This window comes from Petromyzon marinus, unplaced genomic scaffold (genome assembly GCF_048934315.1).
Source record: "Petromyzon marinus isolate PM22_M1 ecotype Great Lakes invasive population unplaced genomic scaffold, UKy_Petmar_22M1.pri1.0 PM_Scaffold_175, whole genome shotgun sequence".
In the NCBI taxonomy this organism is placed as follows: Eukaryota; Metazoa; Chordata; class Hyperoartia; order Petromyzontiformes; family Petromyzontidae; genus Petromyzon; species Petromyzon marinus.
This window is the reverse complement of record NW_027423141.1, coordinates 1,241-15,160: the sequence shown is the minus strand read 5'-3', so window position 1 is coordinate 15,160 and position 13,920 is coordinate 1,241. Positions and strand designations below refer to the sequence as shown.

Here is a 13,920-nt window from a genome sequence, read left to right as displayed (position 1 = left end):
TCAGTCACTCAGTCAGTCAGTCACTCAGTCACTCGCTCACTCAGTCACGTGGATGAAGCAAATCGTGTCCTTCGACAAACTCAAACTCACCAACAATCTTCTGGACGATAACGGGCACGTGAGTCACTCACTCGCTCGGTCAGTTAGTCACTCACTCAGTCACTCAGTCACTCAGTCACTCGCTCACTTAGTCACTCAGTCACTCACTCGCTCATTCACTCGCTCAGTCACTCACTCAGTCAGTCACTCAGTCAGTCACTCAGTCAGTCAGTCAGTCACTCACTCAGTCAGTCACTCAGTCAGTCACTCAGTCACTCGCTCACTCAGTCACTCACTCAGTCACTCAGTCACTCACTCAGTCACTCAGTCAGTCACTCACTCAGTCGCTCTGTCACTCACTCAGTCACTCAGTCAGTCACTCACTCAGTCGCTCTGTCGCTCACTCGCTCGGTCACTCGCTCAGTCAGTCAGTCACTCAGTCAGTCACTCAGTCACTCGCTCACTCAGTCACTCAGTCAGTCACTCGCTCACTCAATCACGTGGATGAAGCAAATCGTGTCCTTCGACAAACTCAAACTCACCAACAACCCTCTGGACGATAACGGGCACGTGAGTCACTCACTCGCTCACTCAGTCAGTCACTCACTCAGTCACTCAGTCAGTCACTCAGTCAGTCACTCACTCAGTCACTCGCTCAGTCTCTCAGTCACGTGGATGAAGCAAATCGTGTCCTTCGACAAACTCAAACTCACCAACAACCTTCTGGACGATAACGGGCACGTGAGTCACTCGCTCAGTCAGTCACTCACTCAGTCACTCAGTCACTCAGTCAGTCACTCAGTCACTCGCTCAGTCACTCAGTCACTCGCTAAGTCACTCAGTCACTCAGTCACTCACTCGCTCAGTCACTCAGTCACTCACTCGCTCAGTCACGTGGATGAAGCAAATCGTGTCCTTCGACAAACTCAAACTCACCAACAACCTTCTGGACGATAACGGGCACGTGAGTCACTCACTCAGTCAGTCAGTCAGTCACTCACTCAGTCAGTCAGTCAGTCACTCACTCAGTCAGTCACTCAGTCAGTCACTCACTCAGTCACTCACTCAGTCACTCAGTCAGTCACTCGCTCACTCAGCCACGTGGATGAAGCAAATCGTGTCCTTCGACAAAAAACTCAAACTCACCAACAACCCTCTGGACGATAACGGGCACGTGAGTCACTCAATCAGTCAGTCAGTCACTCGCTCAGTCACTCAGTCACTCGCTAAGTCACTCAGTCACTCACTCGCTCACTCAGCCACGTGGATGAAGCAAATCGTGTCCTTCGACAAACTCAAACTCACCAACAACCTTCTGGACGATAACGGGCACGTGAGTCACTCACTCAGTCACTCAGTCACTCACTCAGTCACTCAGTCAGTCACTCACTCAGTCACTCAGTCACTCAGTCACTCGCTCACTCAGTCACTCAGTCACTAACTCGCTCACTCAGTCACGTGGATGAAGCAAATCGTGTCCTTCGACAAACTCAAACTCACCAACAACCTTCTGGACGATAACGGGCACGTGAGTCACTCACTCGCTCGGTCAGTCACTCACTCAGTCACTCAGTCACTCAGTCACTCACTCAGTCAGTCACTCAGTCAGTCACTCACTCAGTCACTCGCTCAGTCACTCAGTCAGTCACTCGCTCACTCAGTCACGTGGATGAAGCAAATCGTGTCCTTAGACAAACTCAAACTCACCAACAACCTTCTGGACGATAACGGGCACGTGAGTCACTCACTCGCTTGGTCAGTCAGTCACTCACTCAGTCACTCACTCAGTCACTCACTCGATCAGTCACTCGCTCAGTCACTCAGTCACTCACTCGCTCACTCAGCCACGTGGATGAAGCAAATCGTGTCCTTCGACAAACTCAAACTCACCAACAACCTTCTGGACGATAACGGGCACGTGAGTCACTCACTCAGTCACTCACTCAGTCACTCACTCAGTCACTCAGTCACTCACTCAGTCACTCACTCAGTCAGTCAGTCACTCGCTCACTCAGTTACGTGGATGAAGCAAATCGTGTCCTTCGACAAACTCAAACTCACCAACAACCTTCTGGACGATAACGGGCACGTGAGTCACTCACTCAGTCACTCAGTCAGTCACTCAGTCACTCGCTAAGTCACTCAGTCACTCAGTCAGTCACTCAGTCAGTCACTCAGTCAGTCACTCAGTCACTCAGTCACTCGCTCAGTCACTCAGTCAGTCACTCGCTCACTCAGTCACGTGGATGAAGCAAATCGTGTCCTTCGACAAACTCAAACTCACCAACAACCTTCTGGACGATAACGGGCACGTGAGTCACTCACTCAGTCAGTCACTCAGTCAGTCACTCACTCAGTCACTCATTCAGTCATTCAGTCACTCGCTAAGTCAGTCAGTCAGTCACTCAGTCACTCACTGAGTCACTCACTCGCTCACTCAGCCACGTGGATGAAGCAAATCGTGTCCTTCGACAAACTCAAACTCACCAACAACCTTCTGGACGATAACGGGCACGTGAGTCACTCACTCAGTCAGTCACTCAGTCAGTCACTCACTCAGTCACTCATTCAGTCATTCAGTCACTCGCTAAGTCAGTCAGTCAGTCACTCAGTCACTCACTCAGTCACTCAGTCACTCACTCGCTCACTCAGCCACGTGGATGAAGCAAATCGTGTCCTTCGACAAACTCAAACTCACCAACAACCTTCTGGACGATAACGGGCACGTGAGTCACTCACTCAGTCAGTCACTCACTCAGTCACTCACTCAGTCAGTCACTCACTCAGTCACTCGATCAGTCGCTCAGTCACTCACTCAGTCACTCAGTCACTCGCTCACTCAGTCACGAGGATGAAGCAAATCGTGTCCTTCGACAAACTCAAACTCACCAACAACCTTCTGGACGATAACGGGCACGTGAGTCACTCACTCAGTCAGTCACTCAGTCACTCAGTCAGTCAGTCAGTCACTCGCTCAGTCACTCAGTCATTCACTCGCTCACTCAGCCACGTGGATGAAGCAAATCGTGTCCTTCGACAAACTCAAACTCACCAACAACCTTCTGGACGATAACGGGCACGTGAGTCACTCACTCAGTCAGTCAGTCAGTCACTCACTCAGTCACTCATTCAGTCATTCAGTCACTCACTCAGTCACTCGATCAGTCGCTCAGTCACTCACTCAGTCAATCAGTCACTCGCTCACTCAGTCACGTGGATGAAGCAAATCGTGTCCTTCGACAAACTCAAACTCACCAACAACCTTCTGGACGATAACGGGCACGTGAGTCACTCACTCAGTCACTCAGTCAGTCACTCACTCAGTCACTCATTCAGTCATTCAGTCACTCGCTAGGTCACTCAGTCAGTCACTCAGTCACTCACTCAGTCACTCAGTCACTCACTCGCTCACTCAGCCACGTGGATGAAGCAAATCGTGTCCTTCGACAAACTCAAACTCACCAACAACCTTCTGGACGATAACGGGCACGTGAGTCACTCACTCAGTCACTCAGTCACTCACTCACTCAGTCACTCAGTCACTCACTCGCTCACTCAGTCACTCGCTCAGTCACTCAGTCACTCAGTCACTCAGTCAGTCACTCGCTCACTCAGTCACTCGCTCAGTCACTCAGTCACTCAGTCACTCAGTCACTCGCTCACTCAGTCACGTGGATAAAGCAAATCGTGTCCTTCGACAAACTCAAACTCACCAACCACCTTCTGGACGATAACGGGCACGTGAGTCACTCACTCAGTCAGTCACTCACTCAGTCAGTCAGTCACTCAGTCACTCAGTCAGTCACTCAGTCACTCAGTCACTCACTCAGTCACGTGGATGAAGCAAATCGTGTCCTTCGACAAACTCAAACTCACCAACAACCTTCTGGACGATAACGGGCACGTGAGTCACTCACTCAGTCAGTCACTCACTCAGTCACTCACTCAGTCAGTCACTCACTCAGTCACTCGATCAGTCGCTCAGTCACTCACTCAGTCACTCAGTCACTCGCTCACTCAGTCACGTGGATGAAGCAAATCGTGTCCTTCGACAAACTCAAACTCTCCAACAACCTTCTGGACGATAACGGGCACGTGAGTCACTCACTCAGTCACTCAGTCAGTCAGTCACTCGCTCACTCAATCACGTGGATGAAGCAAATCGTGTCCTTCGACAAACTCAAACTCACCAACAACCTTCTGGACGATAACGGGCACGTGAGTCGCTCACTCAGTCAGTCACTCAGTCACTCCCTCAGTCAGTCAGTCAGTCACTCGCTCACTCAGTCACGTGGATGAAGCAAATCGTGTCCTTCGACAAACTCAAACTCACCAACAACCTTCTGGACGATAACGGGCACGTGAGTCACTCACTCACTCAGTCAGTCACTCACTCAGTCACTCGCTCAGTCACTCAGTCAGTCAGTCAGTCACTCACTCGCTCACTCAGCCACGTGAATGAAGCAAATCGTGTCCTTCGACAAACTCAAACTCACCAACAACCTTCTGGACGATAACGGGCACGTGAGTCACTCACTCGCTCGGTCAGTCAGTCACTCACTCAGTCAGTCACTCAGTCAGTCACTCACTCAGTCACTCACTCAGTCACTCAGTCAGTCACTTGCTCACTCAGCCACGTGGATGAAGCAAATCGTGTCCTTCGACAAACTCAAACTCACCAACAACCTTCTGGACGATAACGGGCGCGTGAGTCACTCACTCGCTCAGTCAGTCACTCAGTCAGTCACTCAGTCGTTCACTCAGTCACTCGCTCAGTCAGTCACTCAGTCACTCAGTCAGTCAGTCACTCAGTCACTCGCTCACTCAGTCACGTGGATGAAGCAAATCGTGTCCTTCGACAAACTCAAACTCACCAACAATCTTCTGGACGATAACGGGCACGTGAGTCACTCACTCGCTCGGTCAGTTAGTCACTCACTCAGTCACTCAGTCACTCAGTCACTCGCTCACTTAGTCACTCAGTCACTCACTCGCTCATTCACTCGCTCAGTCACTCACTCAGTCAGTCACTCAGTCAGTCACTCAGTCAGTCAGTCAGTCACTCACTCAGTCAGTCACTCAGTCAGTCACTCAGTCACTCGCTCACTCAGTCACTCACTCAGTCACTCAGTCACTCACTCAGTCACTCAGTCAGTCACTCACTCAGTCGCTCTGTCACTCACTCAGTCACTCAGTCAGTCACTCACTCAGTCGCTCTGTCGCTCACTCGCTCGGTCACTCGCTCAGTCAGTCAGTCACTCAGTCAGTCACTCAGTCACTCGCTCACTCAGTCACTCAGTCAGTCACTCGCTCACTCAATCACGTGGATGAAGCAAATCGTGTCCTTCGACAAACTCAAACTCACCAACAACCCTCTGGACGATAACGGGCACGTGAGTCACTCACTCGCTCACTCAGTCAGTCACTCACTCAGTCACTCAGTCAGTCACTCAGTCAGTCACTCACTCAGTCACTCGCTCAGTCTCTCAGTCACGTGGATGAAGCAAATCGTGTCCTTCGACAAACTCAAACTCACCAACAACCTTCTGGACGATAACGGGCACGTGAGTCACTCGCTCAGTCAGTCACTCACTCAGTCACTCAGTCACTCAGTCAGTCACTCAGTCACTCGCTCAGTCACTCAGTCACTCGCTAAGTCACTCAGTCACTCAGTCACTCACTCGCTCAGTCACTCAGTCACTCACTCGCTCAGTCACGTGGATGAAGCAAATCGTGTCCTTCGACAAACTCAAACTCACCAACAACCTTCTGGACGATAACGGGCACGTGAGTCACTCACTCAGTCAGTCAGTCAGTCACTCACTCAGTCAGTCAGTCAGTCACTCACTCAGTCAGTCACTCAGTCAGTCACTCACTCAGTCACTCACTCAGTCACTCAGTCAGTCACTCGCTCACTCAGCCACGTGGATGAAGCAAATCGTGTCCTTCGACAAAAAACTCAAACTCACCAACAACCCTCTGGACGATAACGGGCACGTGAGTCACTCAATCAGTCAGTCAGTCACTCGCTCAGTCACTCAGTCACTCGCTAAGTCACTCAGTCACTCACTCGCTCACTCAGCCACGTGGATGAAGCAAATCGTGTCCTTCGACAAACTCAAACTCACCAACAACCTTCTGGACGATAACGGGCACGTGAGTCACTCACTCAGTCACTCAGTCACTCACTCAGTCACTCAGTCAGTCACTCACTCAGTCACTCAGTCACTCAGTCACTCGCTCACTCAGTCACTCAGTCACTAACTCGCTCACTCAGTCACGTGGATGAAGCAAATCGTGTCCTTCGACAAACTCAAACTCACCAACAACCTTCTGGACGATAACGGGCACGTGAGTCACTCACTCGCTCGGTCAGTCACTCACTCAGTCACTCAGTCACTCAGTCACTCACTCAGTCAGTCACTCAGTCAGTCACTCACTCAGTCACTCGCTCAGTCACTCAGTCAGTCACTCGCTCACTCAGTCACGTGGATGAAGCAAATCGTGTCCTTAGACAAACTCAAACTCACCAACAACCTTCTGGACGATAACGGGCACGTGAGTCACTCACTCGCTTGGTCAGTCAGTCACTCACTCAGTCACTCACTCAGTCACTCACTCGATCAGTCACTCGCTCAGTCACTCAGTCACTCACTCGCTCACTCAGCCACGTGGATGAAGCAAATCGTGTCCTTCGACAAACTCAAACTCACCAACAACCTTCTGGACGATAACGGGCACGTGAGTCACTCACTCGCTCGGTCAGTCACTCACTCAGTCACTCAGTCACTCAGTCACTCACTCAGTCAGTCACTCAGTCAGTCACTCACTCAGTCACTCGCTCAGTCACTCAGTCAGTCACTCGCTCACTCAGTCACGTGGATGAAGCAAATCGTGTCCTTAGACAAACTCAAACTCACCAACAACCTTCTGGACGATAACGGGCACGTGAGTCACTCACTCGCTTGGTCAGTCAGTCACTCACTCAGTCACTCACTCAGTCACTCACTCGATCAGTCACTCGCTCAGTCACTCAGTCACTCACTCGCTCACTCAGCCACGTGGATAAAGCAAATCGTGTCCTTCGACAAACTCAAACTCACCAACAACCTTCTGGACGATAACGGGCACGTGAGTCACTCACTCGCTCACTCAATCAGTCACTCACTCAGTCACTCAGTCAGTCACTCAGTCACTCAGTCACTCACTCGCTCACTCAGTCACTCGCTCACTCAGTCACGAGGATGAAGCAAATCGTGTCATTTGACAAACTCAAACTCACCAACAACCTTCTGGACGATAACGGGCACGTGAGTCACTCACTCAGTCAGTCACTCACTCAGTCACTCACTCAGTCAGTCACTCATTCAGTCACTCGATCAGTCGCTCAGTCACTCACTCAGTCACTCAGTCACTCGCTCACTCAGTCACGTGGATGAAGCAAATCGTGTCCTTCGACAAACTCAAACTCACCAACAACCTTCTGGACGATAACGGGCACGTGAGTCACTCACTCAGTCAGTCACTCACTCAGTTACTCACTCAGTCAGTCACTCATTCAGTCACTCGATCAGTCGCTCAGTCACTCACTCAGTCACTCAGTCACTCGCTCACTCAGTCACGTGGATGAAGCAAATCGTGTCCTTCGACAAACTCAAACTCACCAACAACCTTCTGGATGATAACGGGCACGTGAGTCACTCACTCAGTCACTCAGTCAGTCTTTCACTCAGTCACTCGCTCAGTCACTCACTCAGTCAGTCACTCAGTCACTCAGTCACTCAGTCACTCACTCAGTCAGTCACTCAGTCAGTCACTCAGTCAGTCACTCGCTCACTCAGTCACGTGGATGAAGCAAATCGTGTCCTTCGACAAACTCAAACTCACCAACAACCTTCTGGACGATAACGGGCACGTGAGTCACTCACTCAGTCAGTCACTCACTCAGTCACTCACTCAGTCAGTCACTCACTCAGTCACTCGATCAGTCGCTCAGTCACTCACTCAGTCACTCAGTCACTCGCTGACTCAGTCACGTGGATGAAGCAAATCGTGTCCTTCGACAAACTCAAACTCACCAACAACCTTCTGGACGATAACGGGCACGTGAGTCACTCACTCAGTCAGTCACTCACTCAGTCACTCACTCAGTCAGTCACTCACTCAGTCACTCGATCAGTCGCTCAGTCACTCACTCAGTCACTCAGTCACTCGCTCACTCAGTCACGTGGATGAAGCAAATCGTGTCCTTCGACAAACTCAAACTCTCCAACAACCTTCTGGACGATAACGGGCACATGAGTCACACACTCAGTCACTCAGTCAGTCTTTCACTCAGTCACTCGCTCAGTCACTCACTCAGTCAGTCACTCAGTCACTCAGTCACTCACTCAGTCAGTCACTCAGTCAGTCACTCGCACACTCAGTCACGTGGATGAAGCAAATCGTGTCCTTCGACAAACTCAAACTCACCAACAACCTTCTGAACGATAACGGGCACGTGAGTCACTCACTCAGTCAGTCACTCGCTCAGTCACTCACTCAGTCAGTCACACAGTCACTCAGTCACTCACTCAGTCAGTCACTCAGTCAGTCACTCACTCAGTCAGTCACTCGCTCACTCAGTCACGTGGATGAAGCAAATCGTGTCCTTCGACAAACTCAAACTCACCAACAACCTTCTGGACGATAACGGGCACGTGAGTCACTCACTCGCGCAGTCAGTCACTCACTCAGTCAGTCACTCAGTCAGTCACTCGCTCAGTCACTCGCTCAGTCACTCAGTCGGTCACTCGCTCACTCAGTTACGTGGATGAAGCAAATCGTGTCCTTCGACAAACTCAAACTCACCAACAACCTTCTGGACGATAACGGGCACGTGAGTCACTCACTCAGTCACTCAGTCACTCACTCAGTCACTCAGTCACTCGCTCAGTCACTCAGTCACTCGCTAAGTCACTCAGTCACTCAGTCACTCACTTCGTCACTCAGCCACGTGGATGAAGCAAATCGTGTCCTTCTACAAACTCAAACTCACCAACAACCTTCTGGACGATAACGGGCACGTGAGTCACTCACTCGCTCACTCACACACTTACTCACCTACTCACTCATCCACCCACTCACTCACCCACCCACTCACTCACTCACCCACCCACTCACTCACTCACTCACCCACCCACTTACTCACCCACCCACTCACCCACCCACTCACTCACTCACTCACCCACTCACTCACTCACTGTGCCCCCCACTCTGCCCCCCACTGTGCCCCCCACAGATCATCTTGAACTCGATGCACCGCTATCAGCCACGTTTCCACGTGGTGTTTGTGGATCCGCGCGTGGGCAGTGAGGAGCGAGCCGATCAGAACTTCAAAAGCTTCGTCTTTGAGGAGACACGTTTCACGGCAGTCACCGCCTACCAGAACCACAGGGCGAGTACCTCCTCACCTACCCACTCACCTTCTCACCTACCCACTCACCTACACACTCACCTACTCACTCACTCACCTACTCACTCACCTACTCACTCACCTACACACTCACCTACTCACTCACTCACCTACTCACTCACTCAGCTACTCACCTACTCACTCAGCTACTCGCTCAGCTACTCACTCACCTACACACTCACCACTCACTCACCTACTCACTCACCTACTCACTCACCTACTCACTCACTCACATACTCACACACTCACTCAATCACTCATTCACTCAACCACCTACTCACTCACCTACACACTCACTCACATACTCACCTACTCACTCACCTACACACTCACCTCCTCACTCACCTACTCACTCACCTACTCACTCACCACTCACTCACACACTAACTCACTCAGTCACCCACTCACTCACTCACCTACTCACACACTCACTCACCTACTCATTACTCACTCACCTACTCACTCACCTACTCACTCACCTTCTCACTCAGCTACTCAATCACCTACTCACTCACCTACTCACTCACCTACTCACTCACCTACTCACTCAGCTACTCACTCACCTACACACTCACCTCCTCACTCATCTACTCACTCACCTACTCACTCACCCACTCACACACCTACCCACTCACGTACTCACCTACTCACACACTCACTCACCTACTCACTCACCACTCACAAGATTCGTCTTTGAGGAGACACGTTTCACGGCAGTCACCGCCTACCAGAACCACAGGGTGAGTACCTCCTCACTCACCTACTCACTCACCTACTCACTCACCTACTCACTCACCACTCACCTACTCACTCACCTACTCACTCACCACTCACCTACTCACTCACCTACCCACTCACTCACTCACCTACTCACTCACCTACTCACTCACCTACTCACTCAGCTACTCACTCACCTACACACTCACCTCCTCACTCACCTACTCACTCACCTACTCACTCACCTACTCACTCACCTACTCACTCAGCTACTCACTCACCTACACACTCACCTACTCACTCACCTACTCACCTACTCACTCACTCACTCATCTACTCACTCACCTACTCACTCACTCACTCACCTACCCACTCACCACTCACAAGCTTCGTCTTTGAGGAGACACGTTTCACGGCAGTCACCGCCTACCAGAACCACAGGGCGAGTACCTCAACACCTACTCACTCACCTACTCACTCACCTACTCACTCACCTACTCACCTACTCACACACTCACTCACCTACTCACTCACCTACTCACTCACCTACTCACCTACTCACTCACCTACTCACTCACCTACTCAATCACCTACTCACCTACTCACTCACCACTCACTCACCTACTCACTCACCTACTCACCTACTCACTCACTCACTCACCTACTCACTCACCTACTCACTCACCTACTCACCTACTCAATCACCTACTCACTCAGCTACTCACTCACCTACTCACACACCTACCCACTCACTCACTCACCTACACACTCACACACTCACTCACCTACTCATTCACCTACTCACTCACCTACTCACTCACCTACTCACTCACTCACTCACCTACTTACTCACCTACTCACTCACCTACCCACTCACCTACTCACCTACACACCTACTCACTCACCTACTCACTCACCTACTCACTCACCTACTCACTCACTCACCCACTCACCCACTCACTCACTCACTCAATCACTCACCCACTCACTCACCTACTCACTCACCTACTCACCTACTCACTCACCTACTCACCTACTCACTCACTCACCTACTCACCTACTCACTCACTCACTCAGCTACTCACTCACACACACACTCACACACCTACTCACTCACCTACCCACTCACCTACCCACTCACTCACCTACTCACACACTCATCTACTCACTCACCTACTCACTCACTCACCTACTCACTCACTCACTCACCTACTCACTCACCACTCACAAGATTCGTCTTTGAGGAGACACATTTCACGGCAGTCACCGCCTACCAGAACCACAGGGCGAGTACCTCAACACCTACTCACTCACCTAACTCACTCACCTACTCACTCACCTACTCACTCACCTACTCACTCACCTACTCACTCACACACTCAATCACTCACTCACCTACTCACTCACTCACCTACTCACCTACTCACTCACCTACTCACTCACTCACTTAGCTACTCACTCACCTACTCACTCACTCACCTACTCACACACACACTCACTCACCTACTCACTCACCTAAACACTCACCTACTCACTCACACACTAACTCACTCAGTCACCCACTCACTCACTCACCACTCACACACACTCACCTACTCACTCACCTACTCACACACCTACCCACTCACTCACTCACCTACACACTCACACACTCACTCACCTACTCACTCACCTACTCACTCACCTACTCACTCACCTACTCACTCACTCACTCACCTACTCACTCACCTACTCACACACTCACTCACACACCTACTCACTCACTCACTCATCTACTCACTCACACACACACTCACACACCTACTCACTCACCTACCCACTAACCTACCCACTCACTCACCTACTCACACACTCACCTACTCACTCACCTACTCACTCACTCACCTACTCACTCACCTACCCACTCACCTACTCACTCACCTACTCACTTACCCACTCACCTACTCACTCACCACTCACAAGATTCGTCTTTGAGGAGACACGTTTCACGGCAGTCACCGCCTACCAGAACCACAGGGCGAGTACCTCAACACCTACCCACTCACCTACCCACTCACCTACTCACTCACCTACTCACTCACCCTACTCACTCACCTACTCACCTACTCACTCACCTACTCACTCACCTACTCACCTACTCACTCACCTACTCACTCACCTACTCACTCACCTACTCACCTACTCACTCACCACTCACTCACCTACTCACTCACCTACTCACTCACCTACCCACTCACCTACTCACTCACCTACTCACTCACCTACTCACTCACCTACTCACTCACCTACTCACCTACTCACTCACCTACTCACTCACCTACTCACCTACTCACTCACCTACTCACTCACCTACTCACTCACCTTACTCACTCACCTACTCACCTACTCACTCACCACTCACTCACCTACTCACTCACCTACTCACTCACCTACTCACTCACCTACTCACTCACTCACCTACTCACCTACTCACTCACCTACTCACTCACCACTCACCTACTCACTCACACACTCAATCACTCACTCACCTACTCACCTACTCACCTACTCACTCACCTACTCACTCACCTACTCACTCACCTACTCACACACTCACTCACCTACTCACTCACCTACTCACTCACCTACTCACTCACTCACTCACACACTCAATCACTCACTCACCCACTCACCTACTCACTCACCTACTCACTCAGCTACTCACTCACCTACTCACTCACCTACTCACTCCACCTACTCACTCACACACTCAGCTACTCATTCCACTACCCACTCACCTACTCACTCACCTACTCACTCACCTACTCACTCACCTACTCACCCTACTCACTCACCTACTCACTCACTCACTCACCTACTCACTCACCTACTCACTCACCTACTCACTCACTCACTCACCTACTCACTCACTCACTCAACCTACTCACTCACCTACTCACTCACCTATTCACTCACCTACTCACTCACCTACTCACCTATTCACTCACCTACCCACTCACCTACTCACTCACCTACTCACTCACCTACTCACCTACTCACTCACCTACTCACTCACTCACTCACCTACTCACTCACCTACTCACTCACCTACTCACTCACCTACTCACCTACTCACTCACCTACTCACTCAGCTACTCACTCACCTTACTCACTCAGCTACTCACACACTCACTCACCTACTCACTCACACACTCACACACCTACTCACTCACCTACTCACTCACCTACTCACTCACCTACTCACTCACCTACTCACACACCTACCAACTCACACACACACTCACTCACCTACTCACTCACCTACTCACTCACACACTCACTCACCTACTCACTCACACACTCACTCACCTACTCACTCACTCACCTACTCACTCACCTACTAACTCACCTACTCACTCACCTACTCACTCACCTACTCACCTACTCACACACTCACCTACTCACTCACCTACTCACCTACTCACTCACCTACTCACTCAGCTACTCACCTACTCACTCACACACTCACTCACCTACTCATTCACCTACTCACACACTCACCTCCTCACTCACCTACTCACCTACTCACTCACCTACCCACTCACCTATTCACTCACCTACTCACTCACCTACTCACTCACCTACTCACTCACCTACTCACTCACCTACTCACTCACCTACTCACTCACCTACTCACTCACCTACTCACCTACTCACTCACCTACTCACTC

The 13,920-nt window shown here is 50.9% G+C and overlaps 1 protein-coding gene across 1 annotated transcript in view; it reads left to right on the top strand.

Moving 5' to 3' along the window:
- LOC142922804 (T-box transcription factor TBX1-like) overlaps window positions 1-9,880 on the top strand; it is a 40,063-nt gene extending 30,183 nt beyond the window's left edge. Inside the window, exon 4 of the mRNA XM_076063739.1 lies at window positions 9,320-9,880. Within this exon, the coding sequence (XP_075919854.1) occupies window positions 9,320-9,880 (561 nt within the window). The remainder of the gene's footprint in view (window positions 1-9,319) is intronic.
- Window positions 9,881-13,920: the final 4,040 nt, after the last annotated feature.